This window comes from Humulus lupulus, chromosome 9 (genome assembly GCF_963169125.1).
Source record: "Humulus lupulus chromosome 9, drHumLupu1.1, whole genome shotgun sequence".
NCBI lineage: Eukaryota > Viridiplantae > Streptophyta > Magnoliopsida > Rosales > Cannabaceae > Humulus > Humulus lupulus.
The window spans coordinates 163,482,955-163,508,482 of NC_084801.1; the positions used below are offsets into that span (position 1 = coordinate 163,482,955).

Here is a 25,528-nt window from a genome sequence, read left to right on the forward strand (position 1 = left end):
TTTTCCTTACCAAAAACCGGGATGTGAGAACAAGATCGGGACTTTGGAACACTCCTAAAAACCATAATAGAAAGGTGAGTATACTAAGGAAAAGAGATGAAAAGAATGAACTACACCATCGAAAAGATACTTACCAACAAGAACCTCAAGTTCAAGAACTTAGATGCCTAACCAAGAATATAAAAGACTGAGTTAGGATTTGAGTAGAGAAGAACTATAAGAACAATACAGAAAGGAACTAGAATAAGGAATACCTTGAATGCTTCTATGACCGAACTATACCTCGAAATGAAATACACTATAACCTTACTTCCCAAGTGTTTATTAAGCTTATAATGATTAACCTTATAACCCAACCCAAGTGTTTATCACTCTATAGTCTCACTAGCACCTGGAAGGCTCTGATTAATGCTTGAAGAATGAATGAAAAAGCTTGGTGCTAGGTCCTATTTATAGAGTTCTAGGAATAAAAATCTTCTTTTTGGCTTTGAATAAAAATAATGAATTTAATTGAAAATATTTGAATATCCTTCAGCCAAAGGCTTAAGACTTGGTCAAATTGTTCAGAGATATTTAAGGAGTCAAAGCTTGATTTTTAAAACAAAAATAATAAAAACAAATAGAATCCTAACTTCTAACTCCCTAAATCTCGTAACTCTAAACTCCCCTGCAGTAAAATCAATATATCTGGATCTGTAGGGATTCGATTTAGACTCTCTTAATACCGTTAGAAAGCTAATTCCATTATCTACAACTTTTTAGAAATACTATTTTTCGAAATTCATAACATAACTAGGTAAAAAATAGGTCGGAAGTTACAGTACCCTAAAATTATGAAAAATCTATTTAATTATCTAAATCTCAAATAAATAAAATTGTGACAAATGTCATGCTCCTAACAAATTCTGGTGAAGACTAAGTCTTGTATTTCCCTTATTTTATCATTAATATAATAATTCCTTAATAATCATACATATGACAAGTGTATATTCCTATTGGCTCTATCTAAACCTTAGGAATAACCATGCTCATGACAAGTGTCATATTCTTATTAGCTCTATCTAAACCTTAGGTTATAATAATTATCATATTAATAACCAGCAATATTAATCAAACCTTATGTTATAATTAATATTCTTAAACTATAGGTTAAACTTATAAAATCTACAAGTGATACTACGAGTGTCCAACTAAGTCCCGGCTTGAACCAAAATCCACTGTCATAAACATACTACAACTACTACTAGCTATTACTATTACTACTATTATCTAAATAGCTAAGTAAAGTTCTTGGACTCTACATAACTTCATAAAATGGAAATCAAATATGAATATGTTGTTGGTTAGCGAAAACCACAAGTTTTTCCTAAATGAGGAATGTCCTGAAGAACCTAGCGCCACTGCCCTAAAACATGTTCGGGACAAATTTGATGCATGGATTCAATCCAATAACAAAGCTAAGTTGTATATGCTTGTGAGCATGAGTGATGTCTTACATACAAAGCATGAATCCATGGAAACTGCTTTTGAGATACTAGAATCTCTTAAGGAAATGTTTGGGCGCCCATCTGATCAAAGTCATCATGAGGCTACTAGAACCTACATGAATGCTAAGATGAAGAAAGGTCAATCTGTGCGTGAGCATGTCTTGAACATGATAAGTGTACTCCATGAAGCTGAGACGCCCGGAGCAGTCATGGATGAAAAGACACAAGTAAGCATTATACTTGAGTCTTTAACTCCTGCTTTTTCTACATTCACAACAAATTATGTCATGAACAAATTAAAATTTAACATGACACAATTGTTGAATGAATTACAAACTTTTGAGTCTTTGAACAAGACAATCTCAAGTCAGGCTGAAGCAAAACCATCTTCTTCTAAGAAGAAAAGGAAAAGCAATAACAATGACTGCAAACCTAAAAAGAACAATCCAAAAGAGGTAAAGAAGTCATCCAAGGGACCTAAGAATAAAAAGAACAATGACCCCAAACAAAAGGCACCCAAAGGAAAGTGTTTCCATTGTAATGTCGATGGTCATTGGAAGAGAAATTGTCCAAAGTATCTCGCCAAGCTGAAAGAGAAAAAGAAAGGTAAATTAGATTTACTTGTACTCGAAGCTTGTATGGTGGAACATGATAAATCATCTTGGATAGTTGATTCTGGTTCCACTAACCATGTTTGTTCTTATTTGCAGATGCTTGAGTCCGCAAAGCAGTTGGAGCAAGGAGAGATGACTATGAGAGTGGGAAGTGGAGCACTTGTTTCAGCTAAAGCATGTGGAACAGTCCGTTAAAATTTTAAGAACAATTTTCTAGTATTGAATAATGTTCTCTTTATTCCTGAAATTATTAGAAACATTATTTCTTTATCTTTGTTGCATGAACAAAATTTTGGCATTTCTCTTTTATAATAATGGGATTTATATTTCAAAGAATGGGAACAATATTTTTCATGCAAAACAAAGAGACAAACTGTACATGCTTAATCCAATTGAAAAATAGCTCAATAATTCTGAATTATTCAAAGTAGCTAAACCACAAAGTAACAAAAGACAAAAGGTTTTTAAAGAAAATGACACGTATCTTTGGCACTTAAGATTAGGTCATATTAATCTCGATAGGATAAACCGGTTAACTAAAGATGGACCCTTGAGGGAACTAACAGTTGGAACCCTACCGGTTTGTGAATCCTGTTTAGAAGGAAAATTGACAAAACGACCTTTCACTTCAAAGGGATATAGATCCAAAGAACCACTAGAGCTTATACATAGTGATGTATGTGGTCCAATTATCATTCAAGCTCGAGGTGGTTATGAATATTTTGTCACATTTACTGACGACTATTCTAGATACGGTCATGTTTACCTAATGCTTAAGAAGTCAGAAACTTTTGATAGGTTTATAGACTTCAAAGCCTTAGCTGAGAAGCAATTAGGTAAATCTTTAAAGACACTCCGATCTGACCGTGGTGGTGAATATTTGGATTCTGAATTCAAAGATTTCTTGTTGGAGCATGGTATTATATCCCAACTCATAGCACCTGGAACACCACAACAAAACGGAGTTTCAGAGAGAAGAAAGGACCCTGTTGGACATGGTCAGGTCTATGTTAAGCTACTCTTCACTTCCCTTATCATTTTGGGGATATGCACTTCAAACAGCTAACTACATTTTGAATGTAGTTCCGTCCAAAGTTGTGACAAAGACACCACTAGACTTATGGAATGGAAATAAACCTAGTTTACGACATTTTCGTATTTGGGGTTGTCCTGCTCATGTGCTAAGACCTAAATCTGGAAAACTGGATTCAAGGTCTGAAGTGTGTATATTTGTGGGCTATGCTCCAGAAACAAGAGCCGGATATTTCTATAGTCCAAGTGATCAAAAGGTATTTGTTTCGACGAATGCAACCTTTTTAGAACGCGAATATATGAATGATTTTAAACCTCGGAGCAAAGTAGTTTTACAGGAACTAATGACAGATAAAATTTCATCTCCATTTTCTTCATCAGTTAATGATAAAATAACTAAAGAAACCACGATTCCTGAAAAGGAAAAACCAGTGCAACGTCGTAGTGGGAGGATTTGTTGGATTAGCTTATACAGGATCTTTATTTATTTTTATGTATATCTAATATTAAACAAATTAATAGGAGATAGCCTAAAACATGTTTCTAAAATTGAATTCAAAGAGAAACAATGAATAGAATACTTACAGCATACGCAGCGAAATTAAAGAGTCATTCCTTCAGTTTCTCTAACTCTTGAATCCTTTCTATCGCAGAGTATTATCAAGAAACTGAACCGATCTTCTATTTTCTTCACAGCCTTCCAATGTATCCTTAGAATCACCTATACTAGTGTGGGCAATTCTCAACACATGAGATAGATACAGAGAAGAAGAAGAGAAAATAATCAAAGAGGCTTAGAAAAGGACTTGTGTTTAGAGAGAATCTAAAACTATCAGAAAACCACTGATTAAACTTATGTTTTGACTTCTCTCTAAGCACTCATTTTATAGACTCAATTAGGCCATATAATTTAATTAAAAAATCAATAAAATAATAGCCATTTTAAAGCCCTAGGTCGAAATTATCATGGGCTTTAGGCCCGTGAAATTTCCCATTTGATTATAAGCCCATTGGACTTAAAATCAAGGCCTATATTATTTTCTATTGATTTAATTAATTAAATAATTATTTAAATCCTTTACCAAATTAATTATTTATAATTTGAACCTTGATTTAAACTTATTTATTAATTTAGATATCAATTTATCTTAATTAATAAATCTGCCATAATTTCTCTTTTCTTCTCAAAATTACACAACCATGTAAAACTATCCAAAATTAACCTGGTCAACTTTGACAATTCTAATTGATAATTAAATCAGTTAATTGAGACTATTTAAATGATTTTATCCAAGGTACAATGGGGACCATGGGCCTATGAAATCAAGCTCCAATAAGTTGTCATAAATCTAACAAATAAATTTACTAACTTATTAATTCCTCGTGACTCCACTATAGACTCGGAATTGCACTCTTGAATTCATAGAACGCTCTATAACAAATATAGATACGCTGTTAATTATCCATTGTTACAACCATAATTGTCACTTAATCCTCTATAGACGGTCTACAATGAGATAGGACTAAAATATCGTTTTACCCCTCATTATATTCTATCCTTAAAACACTTAGTTCCTTGTAAATGATATTTCAGGAAACTAATTTAATTACTGAAATGAGATCTCTATCATTTAACACGTTGAACCAAACTAAAAGGAAACCATCGTTTCGCTTCTTCATCAGAAGCTATAGATGTTCATATCTATGATTAACACTCCCACTCAATTATACTACCGAGTTCCCAAGATGTAAGTATGGGCTAGTCCGTAGGGTAAGCTGGTAACGAACAAGTCAAAGAACTCAAATAATACATTCAATTAGAATACTAACCACTCAGAATTGAGATTGAATTGACCTATGGTCAACTATATGATATGACTAGAATAAATAATAACGGTATGTTTACTTATCTTATCAACTGTCAATATCGGTCCTGTCCAATATAACAAATACATCCGATCTCATCTACTTTGCTAATGTTCTGGAAAGAACATAACACTGTAATGTGTAAGTAGATCATATCGTAGATTGGCAAGTCAATGTAAATCTGGTGCACTTACTAATCATATGACTAACTTATTTTGAACATATAATCATATTTATATTCAACTGTGATTACGTCACTATAAATAAGATTAGCTATATGCTCGGGATTTAATAGAAGTTTATATTAAACAAATAATCATGAAAATAAAACATGTGAGCAAAGTGATTAACCAAGTCAAAAAATTAATACTATTCTTTTATTGATAATAAAATGAGATTACAAATGATTTGGGTTTTAATTAGGGCATAAAACCCGAACAGGATTGTGAGACAACTTATTCGCTACGAACATGAGGCACACGTTCTTGTATCAGATACAGAAAAGGAAGATCCATTGACTTTTAAAGAAGCAATGGAAGACCCTGATGTTGATAAATGGCAAGCTGCCATGAATCAAGAAATGGAATCAATGTATTCCAATTCTGTCTGGGAACTTGTAGATTTACCTGACAATGTTAAAGCAATTGGATGTAAATGGATCTACAAGAAGAAAAGGGGTGCAGATGGAAAGGTAGAGACTTATAAAGCAAGGCTTGTGGCCAAAGGCTACACACACAGAGAGGGTGTAGATTATGAAGAAACATTTTCTCCTATAGCCCTGCTTAAGTCCATTCGCATACTTTTATCCATAGCTGCCATCTATGATTACGAGATCTGGAAAATGGACGTCAAAATTGCCTTTCTAAATGGCCAACTTGATGAAACCATATATATGGAACAACCATAAGGGTTTATTAAGAAGGATCAAGATCAAAAGGTATGCAAGTTGTTGAAATCCATATATGGATTGAAACAAGCATCAAGATCTTGGAACTTAACATTTGATGAAACTATTAAAACATATGGGTTTGAACAAAATGTTGACGAAGCATGTGTTTATAAATATATCAAAGGTAAAGTTGTGGTTTTCTTATTCCTTTACGTTGATGATATCCTACTCATTGGGAATGATGTAGAGACATTATCAAATGTAAAGAAATGGTTGGCTGACAAATTCCAAATGAAAGATTTGGGATAAGCGAGCTATGTTCTAGGCATTAAAATTCTAAGAGATAGAAAGAACAAGCTCTTGGCACTTTCACAAGCAAATTATATTGATAAAGTTCTTGAAATATTCTCTATGGAAAATTCTAAGAAGGGTCAATTGCCGACTAGACATGGAATTACTCTTTGCAAGGATTAGTGTCCAAAGACACCACAAGAGCAAGAGGACGTGAGAAAGTATCCCTATGCATCAGCTGTAGGGAGCCTAATGTATGCAAAGTTATGTACTAGACCTAACATATGTTATGCAGTAGGGATTGTCAGTCGTTATCATTCAAATCTAGGTTTGGAACACTGGATTGCAGTGAAACATATTCTCAAGTATCTCAGGAGAACGAGGAACTATATGCTAATATATTTGGGTAGTGACCTTGAACCTACTAGATACACTGACTCGGATTTTCAATCAGACAAAGATAGTAGAAAATCTACTTCTGGGTCAGTATTCACTCTTGGTGGTGGAGCAGTTGTCTGGAGAAGCATTAAGCAATCCAGTATAGCTGATTCAACCATGGAAGCTGAATATATAGTAGCTTGTGAAGCAGCAAAAGAAGCAGTTTGGCTGAAAAAGTTCTACACGGATCTGGAAGTGGTTCCAGAAGTGGAGAAACCACTTGTTCTTTACTGTGACAACAGTGGAGCAATGGCTAATTCTAAAGAACCAAGAAGCCACAAGAGGGGAAAGCATATAGAGCGCAAATACCACTTAGTCAGAGAAATTGTACATAGAGGAGATGTGTCCATTCTGAAAATCGCATCAGAACACAACCTGGCAGACCCGTTTATGAAGACGCTTCCTGCAAAGCAATTCGAGGGTCATGTACATAATATGGGATTGACAGAAATGTCTTACTTGCTTTAAGTACAAGTGGGAGATTGTTAGGAGTATGTCCTAAAAGTATGTAAAGGACATTTATTATTTCAATGAATAAATAAATACAATGGTCTATTATTGTTATATTTAGATTATTAAATTATTGTTTGAATAATTTTTGTAAATATCAGAAAAATTCCATACTCATTATTGAGGATGTGATCTTGAATAAGTACGAGAGAACTAAGATCACATGAATGAATAAAAATAGTCAACAACAAATTGAAGTTAAGGAATTCTTTAATTGGGGTTGTAAGTACGGTTTACTGAGTATCATGTTGATACAAATAATCTAGATTTGGGTTATTGATGTGGTAAGACATCTCGGTAAAGGTGTTTTATATAATATGATTATATATGACATGGACCGATATGAATAAAAGTCTTTATCCAAAAACCATTTAATAATAAATACTTGTAATTCATATCATACCTGATGATCATTTATAGATCAACCTAAATCCTAAGTGTTCATGAACTCCTGTTCATGTTTATTAAATCTTTTGATTCATTCGTTAAGGCCTCTTCATAAAATGTGGCTAATGACTTTTGTTTTGGAGATTTAATATTATGAATGGCTGGGAACATGTATCAACAATACGGAATCTAATCTTTCCGAACGGATCGTATATTGGTTCCCTTGAGGGTTAATTCTGGAACTGAATGATTTTGAGCTCAAATCTATAATTAGATTATAGATTAATTATTCACTAGTGAATTAATGGTACTTAAGGAATAAGAAGTGAATTAGAAAGGTAAAATGGTAATTCTTCCATTCTAATTTATGAACTAATTAATTAAGGGTTGAACTATGGTAAGATGGTTATATCAATGGACAACTTAAAATAAGATTTCTATAAAAGTATATCTATAACATAAAGAGTTCAATTCTAAATTAATTAGTTCATAAATTAGAATGGAAGAATTACCATTTTACCTTTCTAATTTACTTCTTATTCCATAAGTACCATTAATTTACTAGTGAATAATTAATCTATAATCTAATTATAGATTTGAGCTCAAAATCATTAAGTTCCAAAATTAACCCTCAAGGGAACCAATATACGATCCATTAGGAAAGATTAGATTTTGTATTGTTGATACATGTTCCCAACCATCCATGATATTAAATCTCCAAAACAAAAGTCATTAGCCTCATTCTATGAAGAGACCTTAACGAATGAATCAAAAGATTTAATAAACATGAACAGGAGTTCATGAACACTCAAGATTTAGGTTGATCTATAAATGATCATCAGTTATGATATGAATTACAAGTCTTTATTATCAAATGGTTTTTGGATAAAGACTTTTATTCATATCGGTCCATGTCATATATAATCATATTATATAAAGCACCTTTACTGAGATTTCTTACCACATCAATAACCCGAATCTAGATTATTTGTATCAACATGATACTCAGTAAGCCGTACTTACAACCCCAATTAAAGAATTCATTAACTTCAATTTGTTGTTGACTATTTTTATTCATTCATGTGATCTTAGTTCTCTCGTACTTATACAAGATCACGTCCTCAATAATGAATATGGAATTTTTCTGATATTTACAAAAATTATTCAAACAATAATTTAATAATCTAAATATAACAATAATAGACCATTGTATTTATTTATTCATTGAAATAATAAATGTCTTTTACATGCTTTTAGGACATACTCCTAACACATTTATGGACTTAAGCAAGCTTCTCGTTCCTAAAATCTTAATTTTGATGAAATAATCAAAACCTATGGATTAGAACAAAATATTAATGAGCCTTGTGTTTACCAACTGAAGGCAAATCAAATAGTATCTTTATGTAGATGATACCTTACTCATTGCAAACAATGTTAAGAAATTATCAGATGTGAAGAATTGGTTGAGCACTCAATTCCAGATGAAGGATTTGGGTGAAGCAAGTTATGTTCTAGGTATCCAGATCATTAGGGATAGAAAGAACAGACTCTTAGCTCTATCTCAAGCAGCTTACATTGATAAAGTGCTTGAACATTTCTCAATGACATATTCCAAGAAAGGATGTCTACGTTCCCACCATGGAATTCATCTTCCAAAGAATCAGTCTCCCAAGACTCATGAAGAGGAAGATGCAATGAGAAAAGTTCTTTACGCATCTGCAATTGGAAGTCTGATGTATGCTATGTTATGTAGTGGGAGTAGTGAGCATGTAACGACCCAAATTCGATAATAAGGCTTAAGGGCCTTGATTAGTGTGCCTGGAGGGCATAATGGGAATTATGTGTGACCTTAATGAGTAAAATGCATGATTATGATTTAAAGCATGTTATATGACTATTTGAACATTTGAGATGCATGACTATGTGTATTAGTATGCATGTAGGCCCTGATTAGGTTAGAAGGGCATAATCGTAATTTTGGCCATTATGGGCATAACTGTGCTGATATATGTTATAATTGTCGAGACCACATTATTATGTGGATATATCTATGATCTGGGACTCGAGACGATCCTAGTGAGCGGTTTAGCGGAAAAGTCATGGCGGGGATTTATACCCGGCACGGGGTGAGCCTGGGGGTATAAATGGGAATTTAGTGAGTATATTGGAGTCTATTTTTACATTGAGGAATATTATTGGTGATTAATTAGATATCGGGAATTAAGCGGTAAATATTAGAGACACTCAAGGAATTAGCGGGAATCGGGTAAAATGACCAAAATGCCTTTAAGTGGATTAAAGGACTTGAGATTAAAGGGGAGGGCAGTAAGGTCATTTGGCTTGCAAGGGATAGATATGCTGAGGTTTTATACTTAGTGGGAATTGTAGAAAAGGGTAGAAGGCTGAGGAAAGAAAGAAAAGAAGGAAAAAGGAAGAAAAGGAAAAGGAGAAAACAGAGAGTTTCCTAAGGTCAGTTTATGCTTTCTTCATCAGTTTCTTGAGTATTTTTGGAGCAAAGCTCAGGTAGGAGCTAAGTTAGGTTGAGTATCAAGAATCCTAAGCTAGGCTTTGAGAATTGGCAGAGGTTTAGCAAGAACACCCTAACACTTGAGGTAAGGCTTTGTAGTTTCTTCAGTTTCTGGTTTTGGTTTTTGAACTATGGTGTATAAGCTGAGTTTGATGGGAACTTTGGGGAATTCAGGCCTAAGGTTGAGGAAGAGCAAGCTAAGGAGGTGTAGAGGTTGTCTTGAAATCGAATTCCCATTAAAGGTATGAAGTTCTGAGCTTTAACTTTGATGTTTTGACTGGTTTCTGCTGAGTTTTGAGTTTAGGGTCAGCTATGGTGAATTTTGGGATTAGGGATGCATGTGCTTGAGTTTTGGGTATTTGGGGTGCTTGGGATGAGTGGAGTGTGTTGATAAGGTTGTCTTTGAGTTTCGTGAAGGTTTGGAGAAGTTTTGGTTGAGTTTGGTTCGAGGAAATCGCAGGAGGGAAAATTGGGAGGCTGCCTGTCTGTGACTAGCATTACAGCGCTAGCCTTTGGGCGTTGTAGCGCTAGGCCAAGCTTTCTGGGGGATTTTTCTTCTGCTTGTAGCGCTGTAGCGCCCTCCTAAGAGCGCTGTAGCGCTGCCCTATTTTCAGAAAGGGATTTTAGGGTTATTTTCAAGAGTTTTTGACCAAGGGTTTGGGGTTTGATTCCATCACCTTGTTTGGTGGAACTAGGACTTCCTGGGGGCTCGGGATTGGCCCCGAGGCTAGGTTTTGGACTTGAGGTTTGATGATGACTTTGGCCTATGGTTGTGTTTAGGTGAGCGCTAGGGCTCGAGGGGGATCGTGCTCAAGGAGTCGAGTGATCAAAGCTAGCGAATTGAAAGGTAAGAAAACTACACCCAATTATATGCTTGTGATGGGACTAAGTGCTCCCGATATTTGTATTATGTCTGGTATTATGCCATGGGACATGTGATAGCGGCCTAAGGGTGCCGTACACAATACTTGCGCACAGGGCGCGGCTTGGCCACTGGTAGCCGAGAACAGCTTAATATTCACTGAACTCGGTTTAAGCGAGTCGAAGTCAGTGGGATAACGGAGGGAGCGGCCTGAGGGCGCTAGCCCTAGTTATCATTTGTTAACTGATATATGATATGAGTTGATATGTTTAGTATGTGGAATATTTGATTATACTGAATGCTTATATGGTTGAGAATATGTGATGCGATATGAGATACTGAATTGTCTGTTGATTGCTTACGCTCTGTTGTTGAGTTTTTTTGCTGGGCCTTGGCTCACGGGTGCTACGTGGTGCAGGTAAAGGCAAAGGCAAGTTGGACCAATCCTGAGATGGAAAGCTGCGGGGTTGAATGTGCATAGCCAGCTGTTCGATCGCCATGGTCGAGGAGTGGGTCAGGACAGGGATTGCCTAACTGTCTGTTTTGCCTTAATATGGCTTGATATTGTATTTAAACTTTATGACTTTTGTAAGCAGTCTTTAAACTTAATATTTTTGGGATCCCGTGTAAACAGGAAACGTCTCTTTATAAGAATGTGACTTTTGAGACCAAAACGTTTTAACCCTAGTTCCTTTATAATTTCAATAACACGTTTTTAATTTAACGTCTTGATTAGCAAGTCTAGCACTTTATAAACACACAGTGTAACGGTCTTGGCTATCCAGGGCGTTACAGAGCAGGTATCAGTAAAACCCAGGACCAAAACATTGGATAACAGTTAAGCATATTCTGAAGTATTTATGGCAGACTAGGGATTATATGTTAGTCTACAAGGGTGGTGTTCTAAACCCTGTAGGCTACACCAATTCAGATTTTCAGACTGATGTCGATGATAGGAAATCAACTTCAGGACTGGTGTTTACTCTTGGGGGTGGAGCTGTGATATTGAGAAGCGTAAAGCAGTCTGCGATCTCAGATTCCACCATGGAGGCTGAGTACATAGCTGCGTCTGAAGCAGCTAAGGAAATAGTATAGCTAAAGAAGTTATATTCATATCTTGGTTTTATTCCAAATATGGATAAACCACTTGTGTTGTTTTGTGACAATACAAGAGCGATAGCCAACTCGAAAGAACCTCGAAGTCACAAAAGGAGTAAGCATATAGAAAGGAAGTATCACATAATTGGAAAATATGTGGCCAGAGGAGATGTGAAGGATATGAAGATTGCATTTGAAGACAATCTTGCAGATCCGTTTACAAAGACACTACCAGAAGCTACATTTGATAAGCATATCAAGGAAATGAGATTAGTATAATTAAGGCATTAACTTCAATTAGTGAAAGTGGGAGTTTGTTGGGGTTTTATGCCCTAATTAAAACTCAATTTCTTTGTAATCTCATTTTATTATTAATAAAATAATAGAAATCAATTTTTGACTTGGTCAATCACTTTGCTTACTTGTTTTATTTTCATGATTATTTGTTTAATATAAACTTCTATTAAATCCTGAGCATATAGCTAATCGTATCTGTAACGACCCAAATTTACTAATAGGGCTTAGGGCCTTGATTAGCGTGCCTGGAGGGCAATAAATGATTTAATATGTTAATATGTGAATTTATGTGGGTATGTGATAGAGATGCATGTTTAGTTGAGTTAAATGTGCATGTGGGTCCCGTTTGGATATTAGGGGCATATTTGTGATTTTAGCCCGTTGATGGCGTAAATGTGATAAATATGATATGCATGTGATATATTTCTGTGTAGCATGATCTGAGACAGTCCTGGGGAGCGGTTAGCCAGAAAGTCACAACGGGGTTGAGAATCCGACTCAGGGCGAGTCGAGGGGTACTTTGGGTATTAGATGTATTATGGGGTTATCGGGTTATGGAAATAAATATTTGGAGAAATATTTGAGGATAGAATGTCTAGGAGGGAATATTGGGGAAATTTACCATTTTGCCCTCAGGGACGTTTTGGTACCCCGAGCCTTGAGGTAACCCTATAGATTTAAGTTAAATAAAACAAAATAAACGAACTGTTGGGAAACTTGGAGAAACCGACCTTAGACTCTACCATTCTCTCTCTTTACTCTCAAAGCTGCACTAAGGGGGAAAATCTTGAGGAAGAGAGCTAGGAAATTCAGAGTTTCAAGTTGGGGCTTTGGAGAATTGTAGCTTGGAATCTAGAGGATTGGCTCAGAAGTATAATCTAGCAAAGGTAAGTTCCTAATATGTTGAATTGTGTCAATTTATCAGCTGGTGTTAAGGTTGAATATCTGATTTTGCATGTTAGCAAAGTTTGAAATTTGTTCTTGATTGCTTGGCTGAGTTTGGGGCTAGACTTTGTTGGGTTTTGATGCTAATACTGTGTTAGAACCTTTTTGGTGATAATCTGGAATTGCTAGTTTGGTTTTGGGTGAATTGGTTTGAGGAAAATGCAGGAAAAGATGGAGATTTCTAGGTTTGGAGGCGAGGGTCGCGGCCCTAGAAGGGGCATGTCGCGGCCCGTGTGCGTGCGCGGCCATGGGAGGCCATGGTGTTTGATGCGCGCCGCGGCGCTTGGCCAAGTGCATCGCGGCCCATGCATGCTTCAGGGAGGTGCTAGCCTCTGTTTTGAGGCTAGCCGCGGTGCTTGTGGGTAGGGTCGCGGCTCTTGGTGCCAGTTTGTGTTTTTAAGTGTGTTTAGGCTTGGGAACTCAAAGGTTAAGGCTCGAGATGGATTTTATCACCCGGATTGATAAAATTCAAGGTCCCGAAGATTAGAGTTATGGCTCAAAGTTATTTAATGGATTAGAACTTGATGGATGAATATTGTTAATGCGTTGTGACTAGGATTTCGGCGAGGCTCAAGTTAGGGGACTGTGCTCGGGATATCGGTGCTCGGAGAGCTCGGGACGCAGGTAAGAAAACCACTGTTCCCATAGAGTTTGTATGCAGGGTTGAGCCCCAATATGTTTGAATTGCAGGGCGTAGCCCTTGATTGAGTTTGTTAGTGTTCTGTATATGTTATGTATGCTATTGTGAAATGTTCGGCAAGGGCCGGGAACGGCGCAGGCTGAGGTCGGCAGGGACTGGGAACGGCATTGGGCACGTTGAGGGCAAGGTCGAGTACGGCAAGGGGCCGGGAGCAGCGTCGAGCACGTGGAGTGCGAGTTGCCAGGATAAGACTCTAAAGGATACCTGGGATATCCTCACGGTGTGGACCGCAAACCCAGGGCCTGGTAAAGCGCCTGGGACGTCTTGGCCATATATGTTTAGCCTATTGAAGGCTTGTTTATATGCTATGTGTTTGTTTTGCATATGTTATCTACTTGTGGGTTTTCTTGCTGGGCTTTGGCTCACGGGTGCTCTGTGGTGCAGGTAAGGGCAAGGAGAAAGTCAACCAACCATGAGTATAGCAAGCATGAAGCAGCGTGTACATGTTTGGCCTGCCTGGCTGCCACAGCCAGTGGATTTTGGGAGATGATTGTAATAAAACCTAGATTTTGTCATTTAGCCGACTTGGTTGTACTTATATGTTGTAAATATTTCTAAATAGTATTTTGGGATCCCAAGTGTTAAACTTTCATGATTTTCAATGAAATAGTGTTATTTCTAAAGTTTCTACTCTGTTTGTGATTTAATTACACTTTTGTTTTAAAAGCCTCGATTAGCGAGTGATTGCACGTTTTTTAAACTCACTTAGTAACGGCTCTAAGGTAGTAGGGCGTTATAGTATCTATAGTGACGTAATCACAGTAGAATATAAATATGATTATATGTTCAAACATAAGTTAGTCCTAAGATTACTCAGTGCACAAGATTTACACTGACTTTCCAATCTACGATATGATATGCTTACACATTGTAGTGTTATGTTCTTTCCAGAACATTAGCAAAGTAGATAAGATCAGATGTATTTGTTACATTGGACTGGACCGATATTGACAGTAGATAGGATAAGTAAACATACAATTATTATCTATTCTAGTCATATCATATAATTGACCATAGGTCAATTCAATCTCAATTCTGAGTGGTTAGTATTCTAACTGATTGTATTATTTGAGTTCTTTGACTTGTTTGTTACCAGCTTAGCCTACGGACTAGCCCATACTTACATCTTGAGAACTCGATAGTATAATTGAGTGGGAGTGTTAATCATAGATATGAACATCTATAGCTTCTGATGAAGAAGTAAAATGATGGTTTCCTTTTAGTTGGGTTCAAGGTGATAAATGATAAAGATCTCATTTTAGTAATTAATATTAGTTTACTGAGACATCATTTACAAGGAACTAAGTGTTTTAAGGATAAAATACAATGAGAGGTAAAACGGTATTTTAGTCTCATCTCATTGTAGACCGTCTATAGAGGATTGAGTGACAATAATGGTTGTAACAATGGATAATTAATAATGTATTTATATTTGTTATAGAGTGTTCTATGAATTCAAGAGTGCAATTTTGAGTCTTTAGTGGAGTCACGAGGAATTAATAAGTTGGTAAATTTATTTGTTAAATTTATGATAACTTATTAGAGCTTGATTTCATAGGCCCATGGTCCTCACTGTACCTTGGATAAAATCATCTAGATAGTCTCAATTAATTGATTTAATTATTAATTAGAATTATCAAAGTTGACCAGGTCAATTTTGGATAGTTTCACAGAGTTATACAATTTAGAGAAAAAAATAGATTTTATGACAAATTTATTAATTAAGATAAATTAGTATCTAAATTAATAAATAAGTTTAAATCAAGGTTCAAATTATAAATAATTAATTTGATAAAGTATTTAAATAATTAATTAATTAATTAAATCAATAAAAAATAATACAAGCCTTGATTTTAAGTCTAGTGGGCTTATAATTAAATGAGAAATTTCACGGGCCTAAAGCTCATGAGAATTTCGACCTAATGGCTTATATTATCTATTATTTTATTGATTTTTTAATTAAAATAAATGACCTAATTGAGCCTATAAAATGAATGATAAGTGAGAGTTGAAATCAGATTTTTGAAAAGACGATCTGACAGGTGAATCTGAGAAAATTAGAAGATATATTTTGATGTTTTAGGGTTTTAGATTCTCTCTACAGCATAAGTCATTTTCTAAGCCTCAATATTCTCTTCTATTCTTCTTCTCTTTGTATCTATCTCATGTGTTGAGAATTGTTCACTCTAATCTATGTGATTCTAAGGATACTTTGGAAGACTGTGAAGAAATTTGAAGATCGGTTCAGTTTCTTGGTGATACCCTGCGACAGAAAGGATTCAAGGGTTAGAGAAATTGAAGGAAGGAATAATAAATTTCATTGCGTATAATGTAAGTGTTCTTATCATTATCTCTGTTTAAATTCAATTATAGAAACATGTTCTAGGTTTTCTTATATTAATTTGTTCAATATAAGATTTATATGAAAATAAATAAGATCCTGTATAAGTTTTCCCAACAGATCGTGCTCAAGGTCGCCTCGTCTATTTACTCAAGACTTGAGGTAAGAAAACTAGCATGTGCACATAGAGCATATTGGTTGTCATGCATACTAGCCTGGAATTATTGGTAGATGTGGTAAGTGCATATGTTGTAGTGAACTTATCTGTGAATGTTGGGTGCGATTGATATTCGGCCATCGTGAGTGAATGTGGGGCCGGTTGGCAAGCGTGTGTAACACAGGTTGTCGCCAAGCATGTGTAACGTAGACTGTGAAAGGTTGTGATTCCCACTCGCTCGGCAAGGTTGTTTTTCTTGAGCCGTGTAAATGATTCATATGACTGAAATAAATGTACTTGTAATTGTGAAACGTGTTTATGATGTATATGATTGGAATGAATGCATTTATCATCTATGAAGTATAGGTTTATTGCTTATGAATAATTGGATTAATATTATGCCTTGTGGTGGTTTTCTTGTTGGGCCTCGGCTCATGGGTGCTCTATGGTTCAGGTAAGGGCAAGCTTTGGGTAACCATCCATGAGTTTGAGAGCTTTTACAGGCTTAGTGCCTTGATTAACGTGCTGAGAGGGCAATGATTGATTTAATTATGTTAGTACGTGGTTAATTGCGATATATGTGTATAATTATGTGATTACTTGGATTAAATGATTATATGACTAGGTATGCATGTTTAGGTGAATTAAATATGCATGTGGGCCGCTCGTGTTGGTAAGGGCATATTTGTAATTTTGGCCCGTTGAGGACATAAATGTGATTATGTGTGTGTGTGTGTGTGTGTGTTGTATTTAAGACCACAGTATTGTGGAGATATATCTGTGATGTATGGTCCGAGACAGTCTCAGGGAGCGGAATAGCGGAATAATCACAACGGGGCCGAATACCCAACTCAGGGTGAGCCTAGGGATATTTTTGGAATGTAGCACATGTTTGCGGTTACCGGGGAACGGGTAGTTATTTAGCAATTATTTTGGTATGTCAGGATTAATTGGGGATTTATAGGACTATTTGAGGAATTAGCGGGAATGTGGCAAATGATGGGATTGCCCTTGGAGGCATTAAATGGCTAAGGATTAACCTAGGGAAGTTTAGTCATTTTGGAAGCTAGGAATAGACTTGGGGTAGGCTCTAGATACCAGCAGAATGCTTAGGAAGGAAGGAAAAACACAACTCTCTCTCAGCATTTCCCTTTCTCTCTCTCGATGCTCACTCTCTCTCACTCGGCTTGGAAGTTTTGGTGAATTTTTAGGAGATTGGCTGAGGATTTGAAGAACTTGAGGCTTGAAGTGCTTGGGGTTTAGCTCAAGTCGGATTCTCAATTGAGGTAAGGGTTTCAATTTGATTTTTCTATTGAGTTTATGGTGTGATCAAAGGGTTTTCATGGGGTTTGAACTCTAGGCTAGTTTTGAGGTTTTGATGAGATTATGGGATAGTTTTTGAGGTGTTTATACAGGTTAGGTTGCCTTGATACGAATTCTAGATTAAATACTGAGTGTAGGGGTTGAATTGGGTGTGAATTGGTAAATTTGGCTGAGGAAAACACAGTGAAAACATGGAATATTTCTGGGTTTTGGGCTCGAGTCGAGGCCCTGTTCTTCAGGCACCGCGGCCCGTGTGTGCGAGAGGGCTTGGGAGCCTCTGATGTTGCCCAGGTGTCGCGGCGCAGGTAAGGCGCGCCGCAGTCCGTATCCCCCAGAAGAGAGACCCAAAGCTCTCTGACTTGTAGCGCGTCGAGGCCCTAGGGGATGGGTTGCGGCTCAAATTAAAGGAAATGGTCAATATAGGGTTTTAAGCTCGGGAACCCAAACTTAAGGGCTCAGGAAGAATTCTACTTCCCGGTTTAGTAGGATTCAAGGTCCCGGAGGCTAGAATATTATTTTGAAGTTTTTAATTGGTTTAGGGCTTGATGGATAATTATTATTATTGCGTTGTGACTAGGTTTTACCGTCAAGGCTCAAGTTTAGGGGATCGTGCTCGGGATCGCACTAGTCAGTTAGCTTGGGACACAAGTAATGTAATGCCCCAGCGTTATAAGTAAGAAAAATGTTTGTGCCCGTAGAGCAGGGCATGGCCCGATTATCTGTGTTTAATGCTATGTGTGAATGTTCATAATTGTTATGCTATGTTTGTATGATCATGACTGATCGGCGAAGGTCGGGAATGGCGATAAGCATGTTGAATTCATGCCGTCATGGTATGGCCATCTAGGGTGTTGTACTCACCCGTTCGGTGAAGACCGTGAACCCAATGCCTGGTAATGCATCTGGGTCGGCATAGGCCGCCATGTGAATAGTTTGTTATCTATTTAAAGTTATGTATTTACTGGAATGAATCGATGTATGCTATGTGCGTGAGTTTTCTTGTTGGGCATTGGCTCACGAGTGCTCTATGGTGCAAGTAAGGGCAAGGGTAAGGCCGACCAAGCATGAGTTGGAGGGCGTAGAGCGACGCGTACATGTTTGGCCTACCTGGCTGCCACGGCTGGGGTTGTTTTGAGGGACATGCCATAAACATTTGGTTTTGTCGGTTAGGTCAACTGTACTCTAACATTGAGTTGTAAATATATTTTGAAACAGTATTCTGGGATCCCAATGTATCTCCTTTATAACTTTAATGAATGTCCAAACCTTTTATACTCAAATTTCATTAAATGAGTCATTATTCTGATTTAATCACACTTTTTAGCCAAAAACCTCGATTAGCGAGCTAATGACACATTTTAAAATCACATGGTAACGACTCTAAGGTAGTAGGGCATTACAGCTTTGGAGCGGCACGTACATATTTGACCTGCTTGGCCATCACGGTCAAGTTATTTTGAGGAACTTAGAACATTAGTTCAATTTTGCCGCTTAGGTCGGCTGTTTCTATAATGTTTAATATAACTATCTTTTTTCTTATCAACTTTTGGGATCTCGTGTGTATATTCAAACCTTTTAATGAAAATTTTAACTTTATTGACCAAATATTTTAGTACCTAAACCATCGTTTAGTTTTAATTACACTTTTGAGTCCAAATGATTTGTTTAACGTGTTAAGCACTATTTTAAACATACAGTGTAACAATCCTGGATTAGTAGGATGATACAATGCCTCTTTTAAATGCTTTAGATATTATTGTGTTTATAATTAATTATGTAGCTGATTGTACCTTGAAAAAAAATAAGTAACCTACTACTTTGTAATTATAAAAATAACTTAAACACTATAAAAATACCCTCAAATATTGTAATATAGTACTTTGTAGTCTATAAAAGTAACACAACAACGAAAAACAACCTTGTATAATACTATAAAAGTTACATAGAATAGTTATAAGTACAACAAAGACAACAACAAAAAGTAACATAGTTGTTTTCTAACACCAAAAAAATAACCTAAAATAATTATAAGCATAACAAAGACAACAATAAAAATTAACTGGGTACTTTGCAATCTATAAAATTAACAAAGACAACAACGTAAAAGTAACTCGGTACATTTAGATGCCATAAAAGTATCCTAAAATAATTACAAAGAAAAGAACAAAAAGTAACCTAGTACTTTACAATTTGTAGAAGTAACAAAAACAATGACAAAATGTAACATAGTAATTTTTTTTTATATGGTTTTCAAAGTACCAGGTTACCTTGTTTTTATCTAAAAGAGTAACCTGGTGTATCAAGTTGCTTTTAGTCATCTATATTTGTTATTGGTTTTAATATGCATTTCAAGGTACTAAGTTACTTTTTGATATTTGTCTTTGTTATAAAATGTATTAATTTACTTTTAGTATGTAACATATTGTTAGTTTTGATATGGTTTGCAAAATATTTTCTTTCTATTTATCTAAAAGAGTAATTGGTACACATGATACTAACCTTATATAGAATTAATGTACGAGATTACTTTTGATATGATTTTCAACATACTAAGTTACTTTTATGTTATTTTAATAAGTAACCTAGTACCTCAGATGGTAACCTAAGAAACAAGGTAACAAGTTACTTCTTATGATAACCTAATCTAGAAGAAAATATATATATATATATATACACTTAAAAAACTGTCTTTGAGTAAAACAAAAAACATATAAATTTACACAAATATCTTTTAAAAAGTGGATGAAATGATGAAAATACTTAAAAAAATTATGTGGTCTATCTATTATTATAAGAATCCAAATGTTTTTAGATTTTTTTTAATCTGTATAATTTGTTAAATTTTTTTTTTTAAATTAAGCTTGATTAATAAAAAAACTTAATTATTAAAAAGTATAAATTCATATATTATTAGCATAAAATATTAAATAGTGTAATAATAAAATTACAAATCATTGTACTAAATTAAATAAAATAAGAGGAGATAAAAAAAATGAAGAGATTGAGTACATAAAAAAAACAAATTTATAAACTATCTCCATACAAAATTAAAAAAATTGACGTTCCAAAAAATAATCATACAAGTCTCTGAATATCCTGAGAAAAAAAACATCTCTATACATTAAACAATTAATTAAAACATCTCTATACATTAAACAATTAATTAAAATCAAACATAAAAATATTTAGAGAAATTTATTATTTACAAAAATACCTTACCACATCATCAAAAAATACCGCATTCTAAAAATAATATACCTGAATATGAAACTTTCCCGAAATCCCAGTTTTCTTGTTTAAAAAAAGTAACATTTTGGTTACTTAAAATATTAATAAGTTACCAATTAATTACTTTTTCATGAAATTTTTTATTTTTATAGCATATTATTTTATATACATTTTGGTTACCTTCAATACTTATTTTTTGAAACTTTTTTATCTTAAGACACTGATTAGTCATTTTGAAGTTATGTTATGGTGTCTTATTACTTAAGATGATTTTACATTGTCAATGAGACATTTTTTAGAAACTAATAAGTTACAATAAAATATAACAAATTACTATATAATTTATTATTAAAAGTTACTTTTAGTACACTATACAGTAATTTTTTTATATTCTATTTAAATGTTACCAAATAATATCCTAAAGAATCTATGTTAAAAAAGTTACTTAGTATCTTTTAAATGTAAAATAAAAATACAAATTTTAGTATATTAAATTTTGATTAAATTTAAAATTTAGTTAATTTTTTTATTCTGATCATCTTTTCCGAAGATAGGCAAAAAACATAAGTTTTCCACGTATCAAAATGATCACAAAGATTTAAAGAAGATTTTGATCATTACAATATCACATTTTGGTCTTTAAACAACATAACATAAGATTAAAACAAAAATCGAGCAACGCCGTTAGAATAATAGGAAAATAATATGATTAAAACCTAACATTATATAAAAACTTTAACAATTTTTTTTTTTAAAAATCCTATAAATCAAAATTTTGGGGAAAAAACAATATTTGAGTTGGTCTAGAGTTAAATTAAGAGAACTTTACAAAAATATGGGAAAAAATAAACTAATTTCTATATTTATGGGCATTAAAGTTATGCCACAAAATATGGTAATTCCAACAAAAAAAAAAATTTAAATATGGAAATCCCACAAAATACTATGAACAAAATACCATAAAAAAATACACACTCTCTTTCTCTTACTTTCCTCTTTCTCTCCATCTCTCCTCTTTCTCTCCATCCCTCATGTATTCCTCACTTACTCTCTTTATTTTTCTCACAACAATGGCAACCAACCATGGCAGCCAACCATTTTCTCTCACAACAATAGGAGCTATCTCACACCGGCAAATGGACGACGTGTCTCCGGTCACCGCCGACGCCATCTCCGATTCGTATTCCTCTTCACATTCTTCTTCGTTTTCGCGTTCTTCTTCTTCTTCTTCTTCTTCTTCTTCTTCTTCTACGTCTTCTTTGTTGTTTTAGATCTGTTTTTTCTTTTCTTTTCAGATCTGGTTTTCTTTTACAAATCTAGTTTTTTTTTCTAAATCTGTCTAAGTAATCAGTTACTGTCATGATTCTGTTTTGTTTTCAGAACTGAGTTTTTTGTAGACTTAGCTGTAACCAGTTACCTTATTTAATTTCCTTCTTCATGGTTGTTTTTAAATCTGATTTTGTTTTTTAGATTTGGTTTAAGTAACCAGTTACTGTCACGATTTTATTTTATTTTTCAGATTTGAGTTTTTTTGTGGTCCTAGTTGTAACCATTACCTTATTTAATCTCATTCTTCATGTGTTAATTTTAAATCTGATTTTATTTTTCAGATTTGATTTTCTTTATAAAACTACCTAAGTAACCAGTTACCTTCTTCGATCTTCTTCTTCTTAGTTATTTTTATATATGATTTTGTTTTTCAGATGGAGTTGTTTTGTTTTGTTTTAAAGATTTGGCTAAGTAACTAGTTACTAATTAATTGTTATTTTGATAGGGGTAACCAGTTACCACCTTCTTCTTCTTCTACTACTACTTCTCAGATTAATTTTTTATTTTCTGAGGTTTTTTTTTTTTAGGTTTGGCTCAGTAACTAGTTATCAATCAGTTATTTTAATAGGGGTAACTGGTTACCTTCTTCTTCTTCTTCTTCTTCTTCTTTACTGGATGTATTCTGATCTGTTTTTTTTTCTTCCAAATCTGTTAGTAACCAGTTACAATTCACTTGAGTACTTGCCATGATAGTTAAAATTGATAGTAGTAACCGGTTACTGCCACATTACTAAAAAATCTAAATTTATTTTTATAGTGGTAATCAGTTATTATTTAAAATGAAATTAAATGACATATATACATCTCCAACAATAATCCAAAACATACATATGTATAATGACATAACCCAGACATCATCATCATCATCACCACAATTAGTGAAAGTCATTCTCATCACCTCATATTTGAATGTATATATAAAATTAATATAATAACAATAATAATACATCCATATATATAAATGTATACTATTTTATAATCTTATATATATATGTATATACATATAAAAATAATAATAGCAATAATATATGTATATATATAATGGAAAAAATTATATGGTTTAATGTATACGATTAATATATATATATATGTATATATTATTAACTTAAATATGATTAAAAAATATATAGTAATAAAAATATCCTATAATTAAAAAAAATCAATATTGAAATTATATGGTATATTTTAATAAAATTACAAAAATATGGGCCCATAAAAATATAAATAAATAAATTATGTCATACAAAACTTAAACTTAAGGGAAAAAAATGCCATATTTATCAAAGTTTAAAAAAAAATCCTATATTTCATGTAATTTCCTCATAAATTAATTTAAATTGAACGAATGGGCCAGCATATTCTGGGTCCAGCCAAAATGGCCCACAGTGGCCCAAATTGAAATTCCTTACCAGTATAAGGGGATAGGAAGAATTTGGAAGCAGTAGTGACCGATTTTGAAAGAGAGAATTTGAAGTTTGAAGATTGAAGATTGAAGAACACGATGCCGTGCCTTAATCTTTCCACTAACGTCAGCCTCGAAGGCGTGGATACCTCCTCTATTCTCTCCGAAGCTACCTCCGCCGTCGCCAAGCTCATTGGCAAGCCTGAATCCGTACGAAACTTCTCTCTCTAAACTCGTAGAAATGCTTTATTGTTCTTCCATTTGTAATTTTTGGGTTTTATCATATTTTAGTTAGTCTGGTTCCTCATTATTGTCCATGTAGTTCTTTTTTTAGTTGGAATTATTGGTGTAAGAGTTGAATATTTGGTTACGATGATAGTTAAGGGACCCATTTGGGTTAATTTTCTACACTTGGGACCTTAGTTCATATATAAACCCTAAGCAAGTAGATTTTGGGTACACATTGTATTATTACGGAAGTAGGGATTAATACCTATATGTCAATTACTCTTATTTTTTTTTATTGTTTTTATTTTTTATTTTGGGGAATGGGGTTCGAACTTGGGACACCTGACTTAACAAATACTATTGTTTATTCATTTTTTATTAGTTTAAAGCACTTAGGATAATATATAAACTAAAATGGTATATGGGTATCAGAGTATTTTTCCTGCTGAGTTAAGAAATGGAGTTTAATGAATGGTGATATTGTTTTCCTCAACATGCTCGAAGTAAGTATCTAGTACTGTTTTCTGGGTAATTATATGTTTTACTTTGTTTGTCTGTATGTTCATTTGGTGGTAATTAAGCTTGAGCTAAAAGTTAAAACCTTAACTTTGCTGTGTCTGTGTATGTGAGATTGGAAAAGAATATTTACTAAGACTGTACAATTATACAACAAATGAACTAAAAAACAAACTTCTCATGTATGAGTAGAGACCTAATATTTAATCCTTACATATCTTATTATGCTGTGACTTTTTGCTGTACACAGTATGTGATGATTGTGCTGAAGGGCTCAATTCCAATCTCATTTGGTGGGAAGGAGGACCCAGCAGCATATGGTGAGTTGGTCTCAATTGGTGGCCTTAACCCTGATGTGAACAAGAAGCTGAGTGCTGCAGTGGCTGCGATTCTTGAGACCAAGTTGTCTGTGCCAAAAAATCGTTTCTTCCTCAAATTGTATGACACCAAGGTGAGCCTCTGAACTTCTTAAGTTACTAGAATAGATGGGTGTGGCCATTCTCCTGCACACGTTTCTTTCTCATAGCATTCTTCCTGTTTGTTTAGGCCAACCAAACTCAAGAACATGCACAGTGTTTACATGCTTTACACCAGAACTAGAGATCATGTAAATAGTTATCCCCTTACTGCCGAAACCCTGAGCTAAAACTGTTTGAGCGTTCTTCAATCCATAATTTGCGTCGTAGGCTTCTTTCGATCACTTAACTAGCCGTTCATTCATGCTAAATTACATCCTTTTTTGCGGTTCTGATGCTTGTATTATTTTTTGCAGGGTTCTAACTTTGGATGGAATGGAACTACCTTCTAAAATCATCTATTAAAAACAAGAGATTTAGGTGAACCCTCATGGAGGTTAATGTATTTCAAACAGCTCCATATCTAAGAATTGGTCACTTCACCTTCCTAAGACTGGTAATTAAGACATTATATATATAGTATTTCCGTATTCACTTAGGTGTGGCTGAAAAAACTTGTATGCTTCTATGGTAATGGTATGTGTCCTTGGAAAAACTTGTGTTGTGTTCCATTGGCATTAAATCAAATCATGTTGACCACTC

The 25,528-nt window shown here is 34.4% G+C and overlaps 1 protein-coding gene across 2 annotated transcripts; it reads left to right on the forward strand.

The window, feature by feature from the left end:
* The first annotated feature begins 23,731 nt into the window (after window positions 1-23,731).
* Window positions 23,732-25,528, forward strand: LOC133800894 (uncharacterized). 2 transcript variants are annotated; one of them, XM_062239000.1, is made up of 3 exons: window positions 23,732-23,936; window positions 24,721-24,921; window positions 25,243-25,528. In XM_062239000.1, the coding sequence occupies exons 1-3, from the start codon at window positions 23,826-23,828 to the stop codon at window positions 25,276-25,278; spliced, it is 348 nt and encodes a 115-aa protein (XP_062094984.1). In that variant the 5' UTR covers window positions 23,732-23,825; the 3' UTR covers window positions 25,279-25,528. The 2 variants fall into 2 exon arrangements, with proteins under 2 accessions (XP_062094984.1, XP_062094983.1); XM_062238999.1 differs by lacking the exon at window positions 25,243-25,528 and adding an exon at window positions 25,017-25,150.

Coding starts and splice junctions, on each gene's coding strand:
- LOC133800894 (XM_062238999.1), top strand. CDS start 23,826: ATGCCGTGCCTTAATCTTTCCACTAACGTCAGCCTCGAAGGCGTGGAT. Junction 23,937..24,720: donor TCATTGGCAAGCCTGAATCC/GTACGAAACTTC, acceptor TGCTGTACACAG/TATGTGATGATTGTGCTGAA. Junction 24,922..25,016: donor TCAAATTGTATGACACCAAG/GTGAGCCTCTGA, acceptor CTGTTTGTTTAG/GCCAACCAAACTCAAGAACA.